The sequence below is a fragment of the Oryctolagus cuniculus genome, chromosome 5, assembly GCF_964237555.1.
Source record: "Oryctolagus cuniculus chromosome 5, mOryCun1.1, whole genome shotgun sequence".
NCBI classification, from domain to species: Eukaryota; Metazoa; Chordata; class Mammalia; order Lagomorpha; family Leporidae; genus Oryctolagus; species Oryctolagus cuniculus.
In genome coordinates this window covers 132,262,729-132,287,745 of record NC_091436.1, presented here as the reverse complement: position 1 = coordinate 132,287,745, position 25,017 = coordinate 132,262,729, and the positions used below count along the sequence as shown (strand labels likewise).

At 46.1% G+C, this 25,017-nt stretch overlaps 1 protein-coding gene across 2 annotated transcripts in view; it reads left to right on the top strand.

Moving 5' to 3' along the window:
* Window positions 1-25,017, top strand: part of RNF8 (ring finger protein 8) — a 41,024-nt gene that overhangs the window by 1,952 nt on the left and 14,055 nt on the right. For both annotated transcript variants that reach the window (XM_017345090.3, XM_008262860.4), the window contains exons 2-4: window positions 7,507-7,635; window positions 20,195-20,935; window positions 23,144-23,206. In XM_017345090.3, the coding sequence (XP_017200579.2) occupies window positions 7,507-7,635; window positions 20,195-20,935; window positions 23,144-23,206 (933 nt within the window). The remainder of the gene's footprint in view (window positions 1-7,506; window positions 7,636-20,194; window positions 20,936-23,143; window positions 23,207-25,017) is intronic.

Here is a 25,017-nt window from a genome sequence, read left to right as displayed (position 1 = left end):
CCTGCTGCCCTTTCTCTGCATGGCCCTTTCCGAAGGCATATACCTTTGAGAAACTTAACCGAGTAAGACACTAGCACCTGAGTAATGTAGTTATACACAAAATTAACTTACACGGTCACTTGTTTTTGTGTACACATAGAATTTATTTCCTATACCTATTCAATTTGTTTTTTATTTGAAGGGCAGAGAGAGACAGACAGATCTTCCATCTACTGGTTCACTCCCCAAATGTCAGCAACAGCCAGAGCTGGGCCGCACCAAGACCAGAGGCTGGAACTCAGTTCAGTACTCCTGTGTAGGTGGCAAGCTCCTACGTACTGGAGTCATCACCTGCTGCCTTCCAGGGTATTCACTGGCAGGAAGCTGGAATCAGAAGTGGAGTCAGAGGCCAGCACTGGCGGAGCTGGTAAAGCTGCCACCTGGAGTTTCCGGCATCCCATATGGGTGCCAGTTTGAGTCCTGGCTGCTCTACTTCCGATCCAGCTCTCTGCTATGGCCTGAGATAGCAGAAGATGGCCCAAGTCCTTGGGTCCCTCTACCCCTGTGAGAGACCCAGAAGAAGCTCCTGGCTTCAGATCGGCCCAACTCCAGCCGTGGTGGCCATCTGGGGAGTGAGCCAGGAGGTGAAGACCTCTCTCTCTCTCTGCCTTTGCCTCTCTGTAACTGTCTTTCAAATAAATAAATCTTAAAACAAAACTGGAGCCAGGCAGGACAGAAACCCAGGCCATCTGATATGGGATGTGGGCATCCCAAGCAATGTTTAAACCCTGGGCCAGATACCTGTCCACACATAACTGCATCAAGACCTTGCACATTCATTGCTCTTTCACACCTAACTGTAGAATAGTCAGGTGTTAACTCATTCCTTTAGGTTTAATTGCTATTGATTAGTTTATTTCTTCTCCAGAATAGCTCAGTAGCACTGGAGTTTTGGGGCAGTGGGATGGGCAGAAAGAAAGTACCTGTAGCAAGGGCAGGAAGACTAAAGCACTCCTGGACATATTCTAAACTTGGGTAGATTAGTGGGGCCACTCCTGTGGGGGAAAGACTGTACAAACTAAGTGGTAGCACTGGAGTTTTGGGGCAGTGGGATGGGCAGAATGAAAGTACCTGTAGCAAGGGCAGGAAGACTATAAAGCACTCCCGGACATATTCTAAACTATTGGGTAGATTAGTGGGGCCACTCCTGTGGGGGAAAGACTGTACAAACTAAGTGAATGGTAAAAACATCTTGGGAAGACTTAACTCAGGACCCATGTGGAGGAGAGGCCCTCCAGGCCTGGCTACCTGCAGGATCAGGTCAAAGGCAATAGCTGGGGCATGGCCTATAGTGTGTATGAAGAGAAATCTGAATCAAAGCTAGGAAGTGAAGTCTTGGTGTAATGGCTCTCCAACCACAGCACAAGCTGGTTTGCATAAGACTTCAGGGGGTGTGCTGCTACATTTGTAACAAAGATTGGTTCCCCCCTTTCCAGTTCCCCTCAAATTCTCAGGGTTCCTCCCATTTTATTGAAGGGACCGTTGCAAATTATCTGGATGGATGTCTTTAAACTTCTTAAGTTAATCCAAAGACTTGTGGCGAAAAAATAACTAGAGTTATTGCCCATGAGCTAGTTCCCAGGCCGTGTAAATACCTAGGGTGTGGGAAAGCCACAGCGTCTTTTTTCCCCTTTTCTTCTTTAGTTTGATTTTCATGAAGCTTCCTCCCCTAAGGGAAAGAGACAATTCTCTTTTCTAGAGAATTCACTGGTCTTCTGGATGCCATGCCTAGGAGGAAAGAGATCGAAGTAGTCAAGGTGGGCAAGGTTAGGTTGATCTAGATCAATAGTGTCATCAAGTACAAACACTTGTGAAGCTGTGGTCGATGGGAACAACGTCCAGTGTGAATTGGCACTTTGTTGACACTCAGTTTCCATAGGAAATTTAGTTTTATGTTTTTGTTTTCAGGTTGTTACTCATTTTCATTTTGTTTGAAAGGCAGAACTCTGTGCTGGTTCCCTCCCCAAATGCCTGCCACAGTCAGGACAGGGCCAGGCTGAAGCCAGGAACCTGGAATTCCATCTGGATTCCGAGTGCCAGGACAGGAACCCAAGTACTGGCGCTGGCATCCTCTGCCTCAGGATGTGCATTAGCAGGAAGCTGAATCGGAGGCGGAGTAGCTGGACCTGAGGCCAGGCTCCCTGACGCAGGATGTGGGTGTCAGATGGCGCAGGCAGCAACTCAGGCTGCTGCCGCACCAAGTACCCACCCCTCATTTTATGTTTTGAGTAGTGCTAAGATTTCTGGGCAAGCTGATTGCACTCTTAACTGTAGTGTAGGTGAAACATCAGCATACAGCAAATTCTCGCACCAGACAGCGAAGGGAAAGATGGAAAATAATATCTCCTTCTTTCTCTAGACTCAAAGTATATAGGAGGCAATTTCAGAAAAAGGTACCGTCGTCTCCTACCTTTCCTGTACTGTTTGCCCCAGCTACCCGTGGTGGCAGTCTGTTAAAATGGAATCTGAAATACTTCTCTTAGAAAAGAAGCCACCTAACTGGAGAGTGTTGTAGAATATGGATGACAGGTAAATTCTTTTTTTTTTTTTAAAGATTTATTTATTTGAAAGTTACAGTTATATAGAGAGAGAAGGAGAGACAGAGTTTTTCCACCCGATGGTTCATTCCCCAGATGGCTGCAACTGCCAGGGCCAGGCTAGGTGAAGCCCAGAGCCAGGAACTTCTTCTGAGTCTCCCATGTGATTAACAGGGACCCAAACACTTGGACCATATTCTGCTGGTTTTCCAAGGCCATTAGCAGGGAGCTGGATTGGAAATGGAGCAGGGGCCGACTCTGTGATGCCATAGGTTAATCCTCCACCTGTAGCACTAACATCCCATATGGGTGCTGGTTCAAGTCCCAGCTGCTCCTCTTCCAATCCAGCTCTCTGCTATGGCCTGGGAAAGCAGTGGAAGATGGCCCAAGTGCTTGGGCCCCTGCACCTGTGTGAGAGACCCAGCGAAAGCTTCTGTCTTCTGGCTTTGGATCGGTGCAGCTCTGGCCATTGCAGCCACTTGAGGAGTGAACCAGCAGAAGGAAAACCTTTGTCTGTCCCTCTCACTGTCTGTAACTCTGCCTCTCAAATAAATAAATAAAATCATTTAAAAAAAAAAAATGTGCTGGAGTTGCAGGCAGCTGCTTAACCCTCTAGGTCACAATGCCAAGCCCTGTGGGTAAATTCTTTTTTTTTTTTTTTTTTTAAAGATTTATTTATTTGAAAGGCAGAGGCAGAGAGACAGAGAGGTCTTTTATCTGCTGGTTCACTCCCCATTTGGCTGCAACGGCCGGAGCTGCACCAATCCGAAGACAGGAGTCAGGAGCTTCTTCTGGGTCTCCCATGTGGGTGCAGGAGCCCAAGGTCTTGGGCCATCTTCCACTGCTTTCCCAGGCCATAGCAGAGAGCTGGATCAGAAGTGGAGCAGCCGGGACTCGAACCGGTGCCCATATAGGATGCCGGCACTGCAGGCGGCGGCTTTACCTGTTATGCCACAGTGCTGGCCCCCAGATAAATTCTTAAATATTCCATTTTGAAAGAAAATATGGGGGCTGGCACTATGGTATAGCTGGTTAAAGCCCCAGCCTGTAGTACAGGCATCCTATATGGACACTGGTTCAAATCTGCTGCTCCACTTCTGATCCAGCTCTCTGCTAATGCATCTGGGAAAGCAGTAGAAGATGGCCCAAATCCTTGGGCCCCTGCACCCACGTGGGAAACCTGGAAGAAGCTCCTGGCTCCTGGCTTCAGCCCCAGCCCATTGTTGTGGCCATTTGGAGAGTGAACCAGTAGATGGAAGACCTCTCTCTGTCTCTACCATCTATGTTAACTCTACATTTCAAATAAATCTTTAAAAAGAAAAGAAAATATGTATTAATTCAGGGGAACTTCTTTAATTAGTGAAATTGTAGCAAACCATCAACTGAAAAACTTCAGAATAAGAGTTTTGGAGAATCCCCGCAACATTTTAAAGGAAAACAAATCAGATTATGAGAGTTCCTCGTTACTACTTTGTTTTCTTGTGATAATCCAATTTCCAACTTCTGACGTATAAAACCCGCATCCTGGGCCAGTGCCGCGGCTCACTAGGCTAATCCTCCGCCTGTGGCACTGGCACACCGGGTTCTAGTTCCGGTCGGAGCGCCGGATTGTGTCCCGGTTGCCCCTCTTCCAGACCAGCTCTCTGCTGTGGCCCGGGAGTGCAGTGGAGGATGGCCCAAGCACTTGGGCCCTGCACCCCATGGGAGACCAGGAGAAGCACCTGGCTCCTGGTTTCGAATCAGCGCAGTGCCCGGCCGCAGCGTGCCAGCCACAGTGACCATTGGAGGGTGAACCAATGGTAAAGGAAGACCTTTCTCTCTGTCTCTCTCTCTCTCTCTCACTGTCCACTCTGCCTGTAAAACAAACAAACAAACAAAAACTCGCATCCTGGAGTTTAGCAAGACCCCCAGGCAAGTTGTCTTTATTCTGTCCGCTCACTAGGCTAATCCTCCGCCTGCAGCCACCCCGGGTTCTAGTCCTGGTTGGAGCGCCAGATTCTGTCCCGGTTGCTCCTCTTCCAGTCCAGCTCTCTGCTGTGGCCCGGGAGGACAGTGGAGGATGGCCCAAGTGCTTGGGCCCTGCACCCGAATGGGAGACCAGGAGCACCTGGTTCCTGGCTTCGGATCGGCGCAGCACACTGACTGTAGTGGCCATTTGAGGGGTAAACTAAAGGAAGGAAGACCTTTCTCTCTGTCTCTCTCTCACTGTCTAACTCTGGCTGTTAAAAAAAAAAAAAAGATAAAGTGCCTGCTTATGATGTTCATATTCTAATAAAGGGGAAGGGAAAAGTAAAACAAGATAATTTTGGATCATGGTAACTGCATGCTAATAACATGAAGAAATACAATGGGGGAGGGGAGCAGATAGCAACAAGACCTGAGGCGCTGAAACTTGAAAGGTGACAAAGCACCGCATAAAGATCTGAGAAGTGAGTGCCCCAAGCCAAGTGGACAAGGGAGAAGGCTCCCAGGTCAGTGGATGTTGGAGCGGGAGGTGACAGAATGAAGAGAAGGCCTGATGGCTGAAACAACTAGCGTCTGGGCTGTGCATGGCACTAAGGGAAAGGCATGAAGGCGGTCAGGACATTGGCGGCTTTACGGCTTTGGGAAGAAGTTTGGATCATTGAAAGATTTTAAAGGAAGAAAGGAAGTTACCTGATTTAAAGTTCTTATTACCACTCCAGCCGGTGTGTGTGTGAACAGAGTTAAGGAGGATGAGAACAGGAACAAGAAGCCCAGTGGTTTGGACTTGGGTAGGGGTCATGGGGATAGGAATGAGTAGGCTGAGATGTGTTTGAGTCACTGCCATAGAATCGCTGCCAGTTGAGATCTGGGGCTGAGGAACAGATCGATCAAAGAGGGCTTGTGGGTTTGGGGCTGAGCAGTTTGTATAGATGGCAGTGTCGGTTACTGAGATGAGAGTTTGTGGAAACCTAATAGATTAGGTCAGAGAGAGTCACGGTCCTCAGTCTGAGGGACAGAGGAAAACAGGCGTGAATCTGAAGATTTTAAAATCGATAAAGAGTAGTTTTTCAAAAACCACAGGTTTTAATTTAATGTTGCCAGCTACGTTTACAATGTGGATCATTAAGGAGGTGGTTTATGCACTGAGAACAGCAAGCATGGAATTCTAAGCCTAGATGACAGAAGAGTTTCACTTCCCACCTTCGCTGGGCTGTGTGAACCAGACAGGTCAGTCAGGAAAGCATGACAGTTGGGAATTAGCGTTCTGTTCAGCCTTGTCCCTGTGGGAGACAGAGGACTTGGACTCAGTGCAGAAACTCGGATTGGATTATGACTGAAGCTACACTCAGACTGTTAGTAGAAGCTTTCTTGAGAGCTTTGTCTTTGGCTACATCCCATTTCAGTATATTTGTGTCTTGGATGAAGGTACAGAAAGCATATCAATTTGGTGAATGATTTAAAGCTGCAAGGAATATTGAGTATGTCTGATCTGATGGCGGATTAAAAATCAGAAAAGTCTTGACAAGCCGGTGTGATAGGCTGAACTAACAAGATGAAATTTAATAGGGATCAATGTAAGGTCCTGCACTGGAATCCAGATTTTTCCAACTAGTCAAGTACAGGCTGGAAGAAACATGATTTAGCATAGCAGTTCTTGGGGGAGGGGAAACATCTCTAAGTTTGAGGATATCCTTCCAGGGCACTGGATCTGCTTTGAAAGCTAATGCCATTTATATGCTGCAGTGGTAATATCAAGAACTGGGAAAGTGATGCTTGGCCTTGATTATGTAATGGAAATTAAGTTTATTTTTCTTAATATGGCATCCAGGTGTCGCTCCCCCTCTTCGTGGAGGAACGACACTAAACCCTGCCTAGGCTTCATATCCGAGTCATGGCACCATTATGCCGCTCCCCCTCTTCGTGGAGGAACGACACAGGACCCTGCGCTGTTCTTTCGTCTGCTCGGCCCTCCCCGGGTTTGCTGCTGGTTCTTCCCGGGTTGGCTACTGTCCCTTCCACCTCCGTGGAAGGGCAGTTCCCCCTGGCCACATTCCCCACTTCCGCAGGGGAGCGGCACACTGCCAGCCGGCTCTCTCGGGGGCTGCACAGGTGTTCCCCTTAGATGTTCCTGGTGCATGCCGTCTCTCTCCTCCTTTATAGTCCTCCTCCGCCAATCCTAACTCGGCTGCCCACACGCCGAGTACGCTGCTCTCCTCCAATCAGGAGCGAGTCCTACAGTTTATTGGCTGAACTGGAGGCAGCTGTGTAGAAGCTGTTTTCTTCTCTCCCAGCGCCATATTGTGGGAGAGCAGATGCATAGAATAAGTCTTAATTCCAGTAACTCAGTCTAGTCCGGGTTGCTCCCCACATCCAGGAATAAAGATAAGCTAGGAGTCCTTTCACAGATCAATTAGAATGACAGAGATTCAAACCCGTACATTGGAGGAAGGTTAAAGTAACTAGGTTCCTGAGCCAGGAAGAGAGAAGACTTGGTAGATAGCTGTGACTTGGAAAGGGAGTTGGGGATTTTCTGATAGTGCCCAGGACAGAGCCTCAGCCAATGGATGGAATGTATAGGGAGAAAGGACCACTGGAAAAGCAGGGGGCCTGTCTCATCTAAACGCTGTGGTTCTTGGCTGTGTTTTAGATTTGTTGATTGGGATGTGTGGAAATAATTCCTTAATGTCATGGGTGATTGAACCAGATGACCTTTCCAGGACCTCCTAACCTTTACATTCCATGGTTAATCCCTTTCAGCTTCTTCTTTTTGTAACTTCTTTCCTTTTTCTGTGTGCTGGCTTTGTGGCAGCTGAAGAGGAAATCGCCGAGGATCTATGTAGGTTTTGCAGGAATCCGGGTTTCGTAGGTCAGGATCTGTGTACCACACTAGTTGATAAGCTTGTAGAGGGCCTCCCTATTTCGCATAATGATTGATTGTGTCTCTTCATTGTTGTTACCTTCCTAGGTGTCTCTGGGACGAGGATTTAGTGTCACATACCAACTGGTGTCAAAAGTCTGCCCTTTGATGATTTCCAGAAAGCACTGTGTTTTGAAGCAGAATCCTGAGGGCCAGTGGACAATTATGGACAACAAGGTACAGGAAATCACAGAAAGAGGACTAAAGATTTTTAAAATTTTTAATTTATTATTAATTTTTTTTGCATAGATAATTTATGAAGCAAAATGCAAACGGTTTACCTGCTGCCCTCCCACCCCATTCTCTTTCCCAGAGGCAACTACTGCTCTGTTTTGCTAGAGATTAGATGATGCTAAAATAATTTCCCATGACTTAGATTGAAGTTGGTGCCCTTAAAGTGAACATTTGCGTTGGAGGCCGTAGGTCCTATTCCAGAAACTAGATTAAATTGCTGTGGGAATTGACCCTTTTGATGCAAGATCCAGAAACCCTAGAATCTTCTACAGCTTTTGGAGTTCACCAGAGGGAGGAGAAAGAAAGTGAGCTGATTGCATTAAGCTCCTTTCTTTCCCCACTGCTTTAAATCAGAGCAAACTCCCATCCCCCTACTTGACCTGTTTTTCACTTTTTTTTATGTTTATTTTATATATTTTCATCTACTTGAGCAGCAGAGAAACAGAGACCGACAAATCCAAAGAGACAGTGGGTTATTTTCCATCTGCTGGTTCACTCCCCAGATGTCTACAACTACTAGGCCCTAGATTGCCACAACAGCTAGCGCCAGACTGAAACCAGTAGCTCTGAACACCAGCCAGGTCTCCCACCTCAGTGGCAGGGGCCCAGGCAATTGAGCCATCATTTGCTGCCTTTCATGATGCGTTAGGTATCAAGTAGGTGCTTAACCTGCTGCCTGCTGTACCACAATGCCTGCTGTTTTCATATTGTTCATTCTGAGGGAGATTTCTTTTGAATAAAGGGTTTTTCTGCTTTTAAAAAAAAATGGAAAACCACTAGTCTAATGGTGAATTTACTGAAGGAGGTAAAGTAGTATATAGAACTCAGCAATTAGGAAGTAGCTAAAGTGCAGGTGTACAATGTATTCGTGTATACAGTGTATCTGTCATTTCAATGAAGTTTCTTCATACAACCGTTCACACTACTTCACTGCTCTAGTTGGAAGGAACCAGGATATCCAACTTGCTTGCCCAGCAGCCTCATTTTGCGTGGAATAAAATTACTAGATTGGGGCAAGTGTTTTCCCACATCCCTTTATCAGAGGACCCGGGTCTGAATCCCGGCTCTGGTCACCATTCCAGCTTCCTGATAGTGTGCATCCTGGAAGCAGTAGGTGATGGCTCAAGTTGTTAGGTTCTTGCCACCCGTGTGAGAGACATTTATTGACTTGTGGCTCCTAGCTTTGTCCTGGTCCTGCCCTAGTTGTTTTGTGCATTTGGGGAGTAAACCAGTGGATGGGAGCTTTGTCTGTCTGTCTGTCTCTGTATGTCTCTCTCACATACAGAGTGGCGCTACGGCTCAATAGGCTAATCCTCCGCCTGCGGTGCCAGCACACCAGGTTCTAGTCCCGGTTGGGGTGCCAGATTCTGTCCCAGTTGCCCCTCTTCCAGGCCAGCTCTCTGCTATGGCCAGGGAGTGCAGTGGAGGATGGCCCAAGTCTTTGGGCCCTGCACCCGCATGGGAGACCAGGAGAAGCACCTGGCTCCTGGCTTCAGATCAGTGCGGTGCGCCGGCCGCAGCGTGCCAGCCGTGGCGGTCATTGGAGGGTGAACCAATGGCAAAGGAAGACCTTTCTCTCTGTCTCTCTCTCTCTCACTGTCCACTCTGCCTGTCAAAAAAAATAACAAATAAATAAATAAGTGTTTTTAAAAACCACTAAGTTCTAGCTTTTTCATACCTTCCTGCTCTGGAACTGAATCGGCACTGTGTTAAAGAAGACGGTATAAATGCTAAATAAATTTGCTCAGCACTTTTACCAAGGCAGTATGAGGAGAGTAGAAATTGACATTGAGGGGCCGGCCAGCATTGTGGTGTAAGGGGTTATGCTACCACCTTCAGCCCCAGTATCCCACATGGACGCCAGCTGTGTCCCAGCTGCTCCACTTCTGATCCAGCTCCCTGCTAGTATGCCTGGGGAAGCCGTGAGAAATGGCCCAGGTGCTTGGGCCCCTGCACCCACATGGGAGACCCTGAATAAGCTCTGGATTCCTGGCTTTGGCCTGGCATAGTCCCTGGTGTTGTGGCCATTTGGGTAGTGAACCAGCAGATAGAAGATCACTCTCTCTCTGTCTCTCCCTATCTCTCTTGGTAACTCTACCTTTCAAATAAATAAATCTTAAAAAAAACAACAACAACAACAAAAAAAAAAAAAACAAAAGAAAAGAGAAATTAGCATTGAGATTATTTAGTTTAATCCCTTATTATGTGAATATAGATGAACCTGAGGCACAGAGAGAGAAAACATCTTGGCCAAAGCCTTCCATATAACTGGTGAGTGAGTGAATGAACCAGGACTAAGCCTTCCTGCTGTACCCTATTGTCAGATAGCAATAAAGGACGTAAGCAATTGGCTCTACTGGCTTCCTGACTTAAAACAAAACTATAATTGTATTATTATAGAAAATAATTATGTGGCTTGCAGTATTATAGAAGTGGGTTCTCTGCAGCTGCTTTCTTGGACTGTGTGCAGGATGGACATGATCCGTCTCTGAGGCACACAGATTTTGATAGGTTAGAAAGTGTTCTCTGAAGGTCAGCCATGGGGATACAGAAGCAGCCTGTTCCAAAGACAGATCACAGCCGTGTTCTGGGGCTGCCCTCCAGGGTTTGCTTTGCACTCTTTCTTCTAGGGCTGTTACCTCTCAGAATAACAAGGAAAAGTAGCTTCCTGATTGTTTCAAGTCTTTTCTGTGCAGTTGTTTTAAACCTCTTAGCTTGGTTTGATTTATTAAAGAAGCTGTGACTGAGATGTCTAATGGAGCAATTTTTTTTTTTTTTTGACAGGCAGAGTGGATAGTGAGAGAGAGAGACAGAGAGAAAGGTCTTCCTTTTGCCGTTGGTTCACCCTCCAATGGCCACCACGGCTGGCGTGCTGCGGCCGGCGCACCACGCTGATCCAATGGCAGGAGCCAGGAGCCAGGTGCTTCTCCTGGTCTCCCATGGGGTGCAGGGCCCAAGCACTTGGGCCATCCTCCACTGCACTCCCTGGCCATAGCAGAGAGCTGTACTGGAAGAGGGGCAACCAGGACAGAATCCGGCACCCCAACCGGTACTAGAAACCGGTGTGCCGGCGCCGCTAGGCGGAGGATTAGCCTATTGAGCTGCGGCACCGGCCTGGAGCAATTCTTACAAATAAACTTCCCTACTTTTTTTTTTTTTTGGCTTAATAAATGCTCTCCTTCTTTCTGCCATTTCTTGGAGTGGTGCCACCTCAGCCCTCTTCTGGTGATGAGGGATTTGAATTTCAGCTGCAGAATTTATTGTTAGGGTCATGTTTGAAGTCTTTTGCCAAATCTCTTTCAAGGGGTAGCTATTTCTAATAGTCCAAAGCTCAGAGCTACATTCTTTTGTCATAAAAAGATAAAACTCTCATACTGGAATTGCCAGAAACTAAGAGCTTAAGTATAGAATAAAAAATTGCAACAAGTACATTTTGGTTTAAAATTGACTTTAAAGAACCTGAAGTAAAAGCCGGCGCCGCGGCTCACTAGGCTAATCCTCCGCCTAGCGGCGCCGGCACACCGGGTTCTAGTCCCGGTCGGGGTGCCGGATTCTGTCCCGGTTGCCCCTCTTCCAGGCCAGCCCTCTGCTGTGGCCAGGGAGTGCAGTGGAGGATGGCCCAGGTGCTTGGGCCCTGCACCCCATGGGAGACCAGGAAAAGCACCTGGCTCCTGGCTCCTGCCTTCGGATCAGCGCGGTGCGCCGGCCGCAGCGCGCCGGCCGCGGCGGCCATTGGAGGGTGAACCAACGGCAAAGGAAGACCTTTCTCTCTGTCTCTCTCTCTCACTGTCCACTCTGCCTGTCAAAAAATAAAAAAAAAAATAAATAAATAAAAAAAAAAATAAAAAAAAAGAACCTGAAGTAAAATGATTCTTTTTTTTTAATTTATTTATTTGACAGGTAGAGTTACAGACAGAGAGAAAGGTCTTCCTTACGTTGGTTCACTCCCCAAATGGCCGCTACAGCTGGCACTGTGCCGATCCAAAGCCGGGAGCCAGGCGCTTCTTCCTGGTCTCCCATGCAGGTGCAGGGGCCCAAGCCCTTGAGCCATCCTCCACTGCCCTCCCGGGCCACAGCAGAGAGCTGGACTGGAAGAGAGGCAACCAGAACTAGAACCCGGTGCCCATATGGGATGCCGGCGCCGCAGGTGGAGGATTAGCCAAATGAGCCACGGCACCAGGCCTATAAAATTATTCTTAAAAACGAAACAAAACTGGGAGGGAGGCTAAACCTGCACACAAAATATACAAATGGTTCTGTGCTTTGTAGGTTGCAATTAATTGGGAAACTCTTCAGATGGTCCATGCTTTCTTTGTATAGGTATCCAGCTCTTTAGGAAATCCGTCATTTCAGAGTTATAATCTGAAATGCTGTAGAGGCTCAGACATGTCTTATGTGAGTGAGCCTTTCCCATTCTCCTCACACCCTCTGCTATTGCTGATCACCTGCTGCTTGGAGATTCCTACCTTGGCCCTTCAGGCTTCGGCATTTGAAGACATTGTTTCTTCTGTGTGAACAAACCTTGCTTATACTACAGTTCAGCTTCTGCCCGTTCAGCAGCTGGAGTAGTGGTTCTTAACCCTGTTTCCTGTTTTGCCCTTACCTGGTATACTGATGGTAATTCAATGAAATTAAGAACTTCCATCCATGGGGCCAGTGCTGTGGCACAGCAGGTTAAGCTGTCATCTGCTGCTTCGGCAGAAGATGATCCAAAGTTCTTGAGCCTCTGCACCTACATGGGAGACCCAGATGAAGCTCCTGGCTCCTGGCTTCGGCCTGGCCCAGCCTCAGCCATTGTAGCCATTTGGGAAGTAAACCAGCAGATGGAAGATCTCTGTCTCCCTCTCTCTGTCTCTCTGTCTGTCTCTCTCTTGGTAATCTGACTTTCAAATTAAAAAAAAAAAAAAAGCTTCCATCCATCAAAAGAAACCATTAAGAGAGTCAAAGGCAAACTCTGTTTAGATGTTTGCTATCCATAGGCCTAATTAAGGGCTTGTACTCAGATACATTTAGAACTCCAAATCAATAAGGAAAAGATGTAGCCCAATTCCTAAAAGGAGCAAAAGATGGACACTTCACAAAAGATTGTATACAAATGTTCCATATTCATGAAAAGTTGTTTAACCTCATTAATGGTCAGGGAAATGCAAATTAAAACTGCAACAGAACACTACTACGCATTCACCTCCGGAGAGGGAAAAGTTAAAGCTGGCAAACCAGGAATTGGCAAGGATATGGAGCAAATAGAACTCTTTTACATATTTGGTAGGAGTGTAAATTGATAAAAAAAATACTTTGGGAAATTACTTGGCATTGTTTATTAAAGTTGAATGTATATACAAAGGCACTACAGAAAGTTCATGGAAGACCCTGAAGTATACCCATGTAGCTCTTGACACTGTATTTTCACTTTCAGGAAACAACCACAGTGTATAAATAAATTGTGAAACACTATACTGCAAGGTATATGAATGAACCACTATTGTATCCGACGACATGGGTGAACTCCCACAAGCATAATACTGAGGGAAAGAAGCCAGACACAAAAGAATACGTATTATATGATGCCATTGATCCAGTGGAAGGAGGCAGAACCAACACGTGCTGCTAGATCAGGATAGTAACTACCCTCTTGGGGAAACAGGCTTGTTGACTAGAAGGAGGCTCCAGGGATTTCTGGAATGCTGATAACATGTTTCTTTGTGTTTAAATTCCCTCTCTCTTAAGTTTGTTGTTATTTATTTGAAAGACATGGGCAGTGAGGGAGACAGGTCCCCAGGAACTCCATGCAGATCTCCCACATGGGTGGTGGGGATTCAAGCACCTGAGCAGTCACCTGTGCCTTGCAGAGTGTGCATGAGCAGGAGCCAGGTTGGAAGGCAGGACTCAGTAAACTCAGGCACCCTGGTAAAGATGTTGGTTACCCCCAAACGGCGGCTTCACCTGCCAAACCACAATGCCCACCCTGGATTTTTGTTTTTCTATTTTTTCATTTTATTTGAAAGGCAAAGAAAGAGAAAAAGAGACAGCCAGAAAGATCTTCAGTCCACTGGTTTACTCCCCAAGTGCTGGCAATAGCCAGGGCTGGGCCATGCTGGCTACCAGACTCAATTCATGTCTCCCACATGGGTGGCATGGACCTAAGTATTTAAGCCATCGCTTGCTGCCTCCCAGGGTGTGTATTAGCAGGAAGCTGGAATCAGAAGCTGAGCTGATGGGCCCGGCGCTGTGGCATAGCAGGTAAAACTGTCCCCCTGCAGTGCTGGCATCCCATATGGGCACCATTTTGCATCCCGGCTGCTCCACTTCCAATCCAGCTCTCTGCTATGGCCTGGGAAAGCAGTGGAAGATGGTCCAAGTCCTTGGGCCCCTGCACCCACATGGGAGCTCCTGGCTCCGGATCGGCGCAGCTCTGGTTGTTGCAGCCATCTGGGGAGTGAACTAGCGGATGGAAGACCTCTTTATTAATTTTATTTTTTATTATTTTTTATTAATTTTATTAAAAATTGATACATAATGTGTTATAGTTGCTTAAAAATACTAAGTACTTATGAACATGTGAAGTAGCTAGAATTTTTTTCTTAATATTTATTTGAAAGGCAGCATTACAGAGGCAGAGAGAGACAGAGGAAGGTCTTGCATCCTCTGGTTTACTCCCCAAATGGCCACAACGGCTGGAGCTGTGCCGATCCAAAGCCAGGAACCTAGAGCTTCTTCCAGGTCTCCCATGTGGGTGCAGGGGCCCAAGCACTTGGACCATCTTCTACTGCTTTCTCAGGCCATAGCAGAGAGCTGGATCAGAAGTGGAGCAGTTGGGGCTTGAACTGGTGTCCGTATGGGATGCCAGCACCACAGGTGGCTGCTTTACCTGCTGTGTCACAGCACTGGCCCCTAGAACTTTTTTTTTTTTTGACAGAGTGGACAATGAAAGAGAGGGACAGAGAAAGGTCTTCCTTTTGCCGTTGGTTCACCCTCCAATGGCCGCCACGGCCGGGGCACTGCGACCGGCGCACTGCGCCGATCCGAAGGCAGGAGCCAGGTGCTTCTCCTGGTCTCCCATGGGGTGCAGGGCCCGAGCACTTGGGCTACCCTCCACTGCACTCCCTGGCTACAGCAGAGAGCTGGCCTGGAAGAGGGGCAACCGGGACAGAATCTGGAGCCCCGACTGGGACTAGAACCCGGTGTGCCGACGCCGCAGGCAGAGGATTAGCCTATTGAGCCGCGGCACCGGCCCCCCTAGAACTTTTTTTTTTTTTAGTCTCTCATTTATTTAATTTATGTTGAGAGGCAGAGAGAGAGAGAGCAAGCAAGAGCATTCCCATCCACTGGTTCACTTCTCAGATGCCTGCAACACTCAGGGCTGGGTTGTGCAAGGCTGAAGCCAGGAGCCAGGAATTCAGTCTCTCACGTGGATGGCAAAGTCTCAAGCTTGTGCTTTAGCAAGAAACTGGAATTAGCAGACAAGACTGGGACTAGGATGCAGGCTTCCTAACCAGCAGCTTAACTGCTAGGTCTAATGCCTGCCCCAAAATTGGAACACTTCCCCTAAAGGTTTGTTTGTTTATTTATTTATTTATTACAAAGGTAGAATGACAGAGAGATGAAGAGACACAGAGATAGATCTTCATCTGCTGATTCACTCCCAGAATGCCCACAACAGCCAGAGTTGGTTCAGTTCAAAGCCAGGAACCAGGAATTCCACCTGGGTTTCTGACATGGATGTCAGAGACCCAAGTCCTTGAGCTATCTTCTGCTGTTTTCCCAGCACAGAAGCAGAGAGCTGGATCGCAAACAGAGCATCCAGTAAATAACTGGACCTTTTTTTTTTTTTTTTTAAGATTTATTTTATTTATTTGAAAGGCAGAGTGGCAGAGAGAGGGAGAGAAAGAGAGAAAGAGATCTTCCATTCACTGGTCCAGCCCCTAAATGTCTGCAATAGCTGGCTGGGCCAGGCTGAAGCTAGGAGCCTGGAACTCTTCAAGTTTCCCACATGGGTGGAAGAGGCCCAAGCACTTGGACTATCCTCTGCTGCCCTCCCAGATACGTTAGCAAGGAGCTGGATCAGAAGCCAGAACCAAACCAGTGCCCCAATATGGGATGCTATCTTTGCAAGTGACAGCTTAACCTGCTGGTCCACAGTACTGGCCCTTTTACTGGAACTCTAAACATCGAAAGTGAGAAAACAAAGTAGCCCTCTGAAAAATAGTTTGGTGGTTTCTTGGACTTAAGCACACATTTACTTAGTGATCCAGTCTGTGTACTTGTCCTAGGTTAATGAAAGTTTATGCTCTGACAGAAACTTGTACATGAGTGTTTATAGTGATTTTATTCGTAATCTCCCAAACTGAAAAACACTACTATAGAATGGATAAGCTGGTCCACCCATACTGTCAGTACTACCCAGCAATGAAAAATAACAAGCAGCAACATAGATGAATTATGCTACATAAAAGAGGCCAGACTCAAATGAATATTCATGGTATATGATTCCATCTATGATACATTCATAATTGTATGTGTTTATAGATAAAGGTGACTTTTAAAATGCTGGTACTTGGGGTAGGTGGTATGGCCCAGTGGATTAAGACGTAGGCTCTTATCCCACATGCCACTGGAGTGCTGGTTTGAATCCTGGTCCCTCCCCTTCCCATCCAGCTTCCCAAGGTGATAGCTTAGGTGCTTGAGCCCCTTCCACTCATGTGGGCTACCTGGATGGAGTTCCTGGCTTCTGGCTTCAGCCTGGCCCAGTCCTGGCTGTTGCAGGCTTCTGGGGAGTAAGCCAGTGCATGAAAGCTTGAAAGCTTCCCTTTTCCCCTCCTCCCACCCAATCTCTATCTCCTTCCCTCTCTCACTTTGCCTTTCAAATATGAAAATAAGAAATATTTCTAAACAGATTTATTTGTTTGAAAGGCAGAATGACTATGAGGGAGAGACAGAGTTCTATCTGCTGACTAACTCACCAAATGGCCACAGTGACCGGGGCTGGGCCAGGTCTCCCAAGTACTTGAGTCATCTTCCGTTACTTTCTCAGGCACAGGAGCAGGGAGCTGGATTGGAAACAGAGCAGCCAAGACTCGAACCACTGCTCTGATATGGGATGCTGGCATCCTAGGTGGCTTAACCCACTACGTACAATGCCAGTCCAGTAAACATTTTTTTTAAACCCGTAAAAAGGCTTAAAAAAAAATATATGGATACCTCATCCCAATTTCAGACCAGTTAACTTAGTCTAGGATGAGACCTCAGCACTATTTGCTTTAACTCTTCCCAGGTGATTTTTCTGTTTAGCTATGTGATTTTTCTGTACAATCAGAATTGAGAACCACTGAGCTACATAAATCATCTAGAAAACACCAAGAAAATATTACCTTCGGCTTTGGACTTCCACTCTCAACATCTGTTTAAAGAGAGATTGAGCATCAAGTGAAGTAACTTTCCGCCTTTTCCCCCTTGATGGCTAGGAGACATTGGGCAGGTTTTCCTTTGGGTATCATTTTGCTGCTGCTGACATTGTTGAAGCTGGTGACTGAAAACACCACCATCAAGAAAGCCTTGACAGACTGTGATTTGTTTAAACAGTTGTATTTAAGATCATATCTCCTGGGCTGTGCCATAGTGTTCTTAGGCAGCCATAGAATTTTCATCTTTTTTCTGCAGTCACCTTGTGAACACACCTGACTCAGGAGGGCTGCGGTCCAAGTTATACCACTGGGTGTCACCAAGAAGTGATGAGTGGGTAAACATAAAGGGATCCAAGGGTAAACTGTGATAGGAGAATTCTAACAGCTTATTTTCCACACCAAAAGGACTTTGCAGGAGATGGGTTAATGCCAGGGGTCTAATGGCCTGTGGTATTAAAGGCTTGCTGCCCCAGTTTCTTAGGATTGCTTGTTTTCCATAGTTCAGGGATTCTTCCGTAACCTTACTTACTTTATATTTGCCTTTGAGATTTTTCTTAAATGTTGGCAGTAGGTGCTCTCTCATCAAGTTACTTTTCCTGAGAACCGTGTCCTGTGCATGTGACTGTTCTCCGAAACTGTTCTCAAGTAGATTGCTCTGTCCCCCTGTATTGTTGCCCCTGTGTTGGTTCAGAAGTCAGCAGACGTGACTTTAGTTTCTGAGGCTGAATAGAAAGGGTGCATGCGAGAAGTTTGACAGAGGATCCAGATTAGGTCCAAGGTGGTGGGTTGAGACCAGTCGGTATGTATCTGTGCCAGTCTTTCTCGCCCACTTCCAGCTCAAATCAAATACTATAAAACAGAAGCAAAAGCTTAATACCAAACCAGAGCCAATAACTAAGCTTCACTCCCCGTTTGTCCTCTGTGCCTTGTGGTCCAGCCCTCTGCTCCTCATACCGCATTGACCAGGGAAAAAGATTTTTTTTTTCTGGCTGAAAGTAGGTAGCTGTAATTGTCAATGTAAACCTGAGTGTTAGTGCTGATTCAGAATGAGCTGCATTTCTGGCCTGTCCCCCAAAGGTAAGTCTTTGATTTGCATTAAAATGCTTACCAGTATCTTTAGCTCTGAAGTCTGTGTTTATTTCAAGTCTGTTTTCAGACCTGTCATCTTCACTTAGCATCCCGTAGCTAAGCTAGCTCCACATGCTGCTCCTTTGCATTTATAGGCTGTGCCATGTAATTCCACATTTACTTATCTGTGCCCTTCTGATGTCCTCTCTATAGTCAGCTGCTAAAAGTTGTCTTCATTTCTTCTATTTTTGCACTTGATCTATTTACCTTGTAAGTACTAAGAATGGAATTGAAGTGACTGGTGATCATTCAGTAGAACCAGGATATAATAATTGTAGTGAACATTTATATAATACTACATGCCATGCACTTTTGTAAGAGCATTCCTTATGTTAAATTCACACAAGCACCATGAGGGAAAGACTGCTGTTATCCACTGTTTTATAGATGCATAAACTGATCCATGGAGAGATCAAGAAATCTGCCTGGGGGGTAGACGTTTGGCACAGTGGATTAAGATGCTCCTTAGGATACCTTATCCCATATCAGAGTGTCTGAGTTTGAATCCCATCTCCACTTCTGAGTCCAGCTTCCTGCTAAGGAAAACCTTGGGATACCAAGGTGATGGCTCATTTATTGGGTCCTGCTACCCATGTGGAAGACCTCGATTGAGTTTGAGGCTCCTGGCTGTGGCCTGGCCCAGCTCTAGCTGTTGCTGGCATTTGGGGATAAACCAGCTGATGAAAGATCTCTCTGTATCTGTGTCTCTGCTTTTTAAATCAATAAAAATAATTAATTAAATTTTTTTAAAAGTCACACAGCTGTTAAATGACAGAGCCAGATTATAAACCCAGACAGTCTGACTCCAGGGTCCATATTCTTCACCCCTACACTATGACTTCTTTTTTTTTTTTTTTTTAAGATTTATTTATTTATTTGAAAGGCAGAGTTACAGGAAGAGACAGAGAGGTCTCCTATCTACTGGTTCACTCCCCAGATGGCCTCAACGCCCAGAGAGCTGTGCAGATCTGAAGCCAGGAACCAGGAGCTTCTTCCGGATCTCCCACATGGGTTTAGGGGCCCAAGCACTTGAGCCATCTTCTGCTTTCCCAGGCACAGACTGGAAGTGAAACAGCCAGGACTTGAATTGGCACCCGTATGGGCTGCCAGCACTTCAGGTGGCAGCTTAACCCGCTACACCGGCCTCACTATGACTTCTTTAAAACCAGAAAAGTAAGCATTTATCAAGCATTTATTATATACCAGTCACTGTGCTAAGTATTTTATGTATTATCTTAATTTTTCCTCATAGGCACAGCATGAGGTAGTCTCTACATTATCCTTGTTTTATAGACAGGGATCTTTGCTGAAGATCATGCAACTAATAAACCCAAAGTGGTGCAGCTGGGCCATGAACTCGAGTCTAACTGGATCTAGAGCCCCAGGTCTTAACCGCTGTACTGGAATGCACACGGACCTCCCCTGGTGTTAGTTGGGTCAGGTCCCACCTGCAGTTTGACCCTCAGTACAGGGTGTTAGTGCTCCCTTTTTTGGGTTTGTGTGTTCCGGGAAGTGCTTTGCTCTTTCACCAACGTATTGAGAGACGGCCACATCCAGAAATAGTACTTGAATGACTTTCCTGGACCTCACCCCTAGAGGCTGCTTCCTTCACTAGCAGTGTTTTTTGCAGTCTTGGGCAGTTGTCTCCAGTGCAAGTCAGTAGGAGCTATTCACTTTGTTTCCTTTGGTGCTGTTGCATTTGTTTGAGTGATTCATGTACCAGTACTAAGGTGATTCCTGCTGTTGTACAGGCAGTCCTCTGTGGAGGCATGAATGGGAAATACAGGTAAAAAGCCAACACACTCTTTGAAGAATTCTGTTTCTAAGGACGGTAGTTTATGAACCTTTCTTTTCTATTTGTTCTCAAGGGTTTTCCTTCTGAAGAGGCAGAAGGTTTTGCAGCAACAGGAGAGAAATCCCACTAAAAGGAAGAAAATCATAAAGCTTATTTTGTCTTCTTTCCCTCTCCCCAGAGTCTGAATGGTGTTTGGCTGAACAGAGTGCGTCTGGAGCCTTTGAAGTTTTATGCCATCCGTCAGGGAGACCACATCCAGCTTGGGGTACCTCTGGATAATAAAGAGAATGCAGAGTATGAATATGAAGTTTCTGAAGAAGACTGGGAGCAGGTGGTACCTCGTCTTGCCCTGAAGTGTAAGCAGATGATGGAAAAAAATAAGAGCTTGAGAACTAAACGCAAGTTTAGTTTGGATGAATTAGAGGGTTCTGGAGCTGAAGGCCCCTCAAATTTGAAATCGAAAATGAATGAGATGTCTTGTGAACCTGGCCAGCCTGTGCAGTCACATGAGAACGGTAAAGTGGCCAGTCTACCCTCCAAATATTTGGATCCTAAGTTGACCTCTCCTGAGGCACAGGAGAAAGTCTCAGGGGCTGATGTTTACTCCACCCCTCCCAAAATCATAGCCCCTCACCATAACAAGCAGAAAGGCTCAAACCCTTCAACATCTCAGAGCAGCCTAGAGCTGTTTAAGATGACCATGTCCAGGATTCTGAAGCTGAAAACAGAGTTGCAGGAAAAACAGATAGCTGTTCTGAATGTGAAGAGGCAGACGCAAAAGGGGAACTCAAAGACAATTGTAAAAATGGAGGAGGAACTGCAGGCTCTACAGTCCCAGCTGTGTGCAGAGCAGGCCCAGCAGCAGGCAAGAATGGAAGAACTAGAGAAGACATTCCAAGAAGAGGAACAGCATCTCCAGGTACCAGACAGGCGGGAAAGGCCCCTGAGGGTGGGTGGCGGTTTGTGAGCTTCTGGCCAGAGCCCTCTGTGTTTGGGTCAAGGACCAAATGCTGAGGACCAAGAACAGGATATGGAATGAGAACAGGATACTGTTAAGAGGTTGAGTGGAAGATTAAAGTGTAAGCATGCCTGATTGTCATCAGGAGCAGGAGTTGGGGTATCAAGACAGGAAAGGTAAAGTGACCTGCAAAGCCATCCAGGACATAATTGACCTCAGGATGCAAAGCCGAGGCATCTCAGAACCAAGGTAAATTCAGGGATAAGTGAATGAAGATCAGGATGCACAAAACCTGTGTCCTCCAATCAATCCAGTAGTTTAGTTCTCCACTTGACTTATCTTTTCTGTATGGCCAAGTCACCTAACCTCAAGGCTCATGCAGGTCAGCTGGTCACTCTGCCCTTGTTGTGCCTTACAGTTTGTTAGCTGTGAGCATTAGTTGTGCAACTAACCTAGGAGTTGAGAGGCTACAAGGGCAGAAAGTGTTTTTGTTTATATCTGAAGCAGCCAGTGTGAGAGAGGTTGGACACACCAAGACTCTGTTTTTGGTTTGAGTGATAAGCCACCTTCCATCATGCCTTTAGTAGGAAAGCAGAATAATGACTATCTTAGCTGTTGTCAAGGGAAGACCGAATGTGTCCCCATCCCTGAGTCGTTTGCTTAGATGACAAGCTCTAACACAGAGCTTCAGGGTAGAGCTGATCCCGTCCCTATTCAAAATGTCAGTTCCCATCTGGCAGGAACAACACATTTTATTCCCACCAGTTGTTCAGGTAATACTGAATGTCAAGAATTCCCCCTTGTTGACTTAGGACTAAGAAGGACCTATCACAACTGAAGCAAATAAGCCTTTATTTTCTGTGTGAGTTGCTCAGGGGAAGGAATGACCAGGAATAGTGTTGGCTTATTTCTGAGCAATTGACAGATTTTGTTCTAATGTCTGCTGGCCCCTTGAACTGCTAGTATTAGCAAAGGCCATGGATTAAATGGATCTTTTAAGGGTATGCAGTGATTGCATGTGTACATCTTTTTGCTTCCCTTATCCAACCTAAACTAGTTGCTGAGATTAATACAGGGTGGTTTATCTTTGCATATTTAGTGTTTCGCACCTCCACCAGAGCAGAATTCTCTTTAAATCATAAAAGTCACTATTAGTTAATAATTGTGACTGCTCTAGGCATGTTTCAAGGCACAACTGCAAAATTTCTCTCTGTACCAAAATGCTAAAAAAAGACAAAAAAGATTGGTTTAGAGAATTTTCTAGGTATAAGGTCATGTATAAATCACTGGTAGTGAAGTACATCTAGTCTCCTGTATCAGCTGCATTTCCCTCTGCCCACCAAGCCCTGGGGGATCTGTCTACCCCTATTATATGTTCAAAAACTCATTTAACCCTTACTGCCTCACACAGACCTTTATTTTGAGCATCCATGTGGTTTGGCACTAGGGAGTTCTAGTGGACGTAAAAATGCTAAGTGGTTTTTGCTGTTAAGTAATTATCTTACTGAGGAGACAAGATACGTCATATGCGTCACATAATTGGAGAACAATTTCAGTCAATATGTTGAATTAGACAACAGTTTCAATTTAGCATATTAAGTGGGTAGGTAATTCTAAAGGAAAGAAGGGCCCAGAGGTTCCTGTGGAAGGTGCTGGCCATAGGTTTATGCTAAACGGATGGTGCCCACATCAGAAGGGGCCAGTGGAGGAAAGAAAGGACAGTTTATAGGCTGAAAGTGATAGGGACTGAGGAGAAAGTGGTGATGGGGTGGCCAGAATTGACAGCATGAGTGTGGATTTCATGCATGCTGGCATGGGGATTATTACCTGAGTGTAAATATTTGGTGACTCAGTTCTCAGTGTGTCAGAGCATGCATCAGCCAGTGATGGAGGCCTACCTAGACTGTTAGCTCATCGTTTTTCCAGAACCACCCAAATGGTGGCTTGAAGCTGACAGTCCTGAGCTGAGGGGTGCAGTATTTGGGCAGATAACTCTGCTCAAATCCTTTACTGCCAGCAGCTTGAAGTAAAATGGGAGATTGCCACCTGCTCCCTGCCCCCTGTCGTTTCCAGATGCTCACAGCAGCTAGTTTGCTTTGCTTGTCGTGGATTTTGTTCCCCTTTCCCCCTCCCTTCAGAGCAACCTTCCATTTTGTTTTGGCTTTGCAGGATTTGGAGAAAGAGCAAGGAGAAGAGGACCTGAAGCAACAGCTGGTCCAGGCTCTGCAGGAGGTAACTTAATTCTTGCCACTGTGCTGAGATTGTAGTGAGCTGCGAGTGGGGAGCAGCCAGGTATCACATGGCCACTGCTGCTCAGCCCACACCTCTGTGGTATCTCCAGTCTGCAAACAGAGCAGGTGGCAGCTGCTCACGACATCAGGCCAGAGATTTGGAGCTTCACAGACATGCCAGCTCTCAGCGTGAAAACTTACATCTTCATCTGAGCAGAAGTTGCTCTGGCGAAGATGGAACAGAGCCTGTAGCAATTAGGAAGGAGGCTCTCTGGGGAAGTGGCTCTACTTCTCTAGAAAGGTGGGGGAATGCAAGCTATGACTTGGCCGCTAGGGCTGGGGAGGGCCTCCATTACCCCACTGTCCCTGAGCTTTAGACATCCAGAAACCATTCAGCAATGTTGCCATTAAACATTTTAGGTCAGGTTGACAGTGTGCTATTTAATAGTCAGCAAAACATTGATTTAACGCAGGAGTAAAGCTCCCAGGAATAAAATGCTCCTAAAAGATTGCCTGTAATTTGTTTCATTTAACTTGACTACTTCTCTCATTTGATTGCTTTTTATGTGTTCTCTTGCATCTTTAAAGCCTGCTTTATCTTCTGTCCTTCCTGTATTACAATTAGTAGTTTGTTGCAAGTTTAGTCAGGAGGTAAATGGGGTGGTTCGGATTTCCCTTAGCACACCGAGCAGATTGCATTAGAATGTGTTCAGGGGAACATCTCCTTATGTGCTTCTATTGCATACCTGTCGCCTGTCTCCCGCTGCACAGTGCTCACAGTCACAGTTTCATGTGCATGACAGGGTACCCACCTTGATTCCCTTGACGGCTGCACAAGTAAATTTGGAAAGAATTAGGTGGACATTAATTCAATCTTCTGAGAATTTTATTTTCTGAGTTTGTTTACTTTGTAGAGTGAGGAGTAAGTATGTTTCCCTTTAGGCGTTACTAAATTAATGTTCAGATACTGTTTCAAGCCTAATGTTTAAAAACTGGCTGGAAAAGAACCATTCAGCTTGGTGGGGATCCCTGAGGGGTCCCTGAACACCTGCACCTCAGTGTGCCTCGCCCTGTCCTGAGACAGACAGGAGCACACTGCTATGGAGCAGGGGGTGCTTGGCCTAGGAGTCATTCAGCTGAAAGGTCGGACTTCCTGGTCATGGTTCTATACCATCCTGCCTGGGGGCTGCCATTCTCAACTGAAGCAGTGGGTTGTCTTTGTTCCATCTTGCTGGTCCTTTGAAGTTGTTATCTTTACCAGGCTCTTATAAAAACAGATCGTCATAGAGCTGTAAAAACGTTTCTGAATGCTTCTCATACCTCTTATTTTCTTATCAACATCAAGGTGGAGAGGGAGGCATCTGTTTTCTGATGTTATATTGAGAAAGTTAAGCCACAAACATCTAATTAGTAGTCAAGATGAAGACCCAGCCCTTCTGACATGACTGCTTTCTTTAGGACATCACACATTTTACCATTTGTTTCCTGATAATAACAAACATACTTTTATACCACCTGCCTTTAAAATGAATTTTAAGTGAGGTGAGAGCATAAACTCATAAAGTGTGCTTCACAGACATGGACTTTCTTGACATTTGAGGTAGGCCTTTGGTCCCAGTGGATGAGCTGTTAGCTCTTGGGCACGCCATCGTCCAGCAGATACTGGCAGAGTGCAGGCAGGGTTGCCTCATAGGCGTGTGAATAAATAGGCTAAATGGCTTTTTTTACTTCAGTGAAAGTGGCTGTCTAGGTTTCCCAAATCCCATTTCCCCACGAATTTTTTTTTTTTTTGAAGATTTATCTATTTATTTG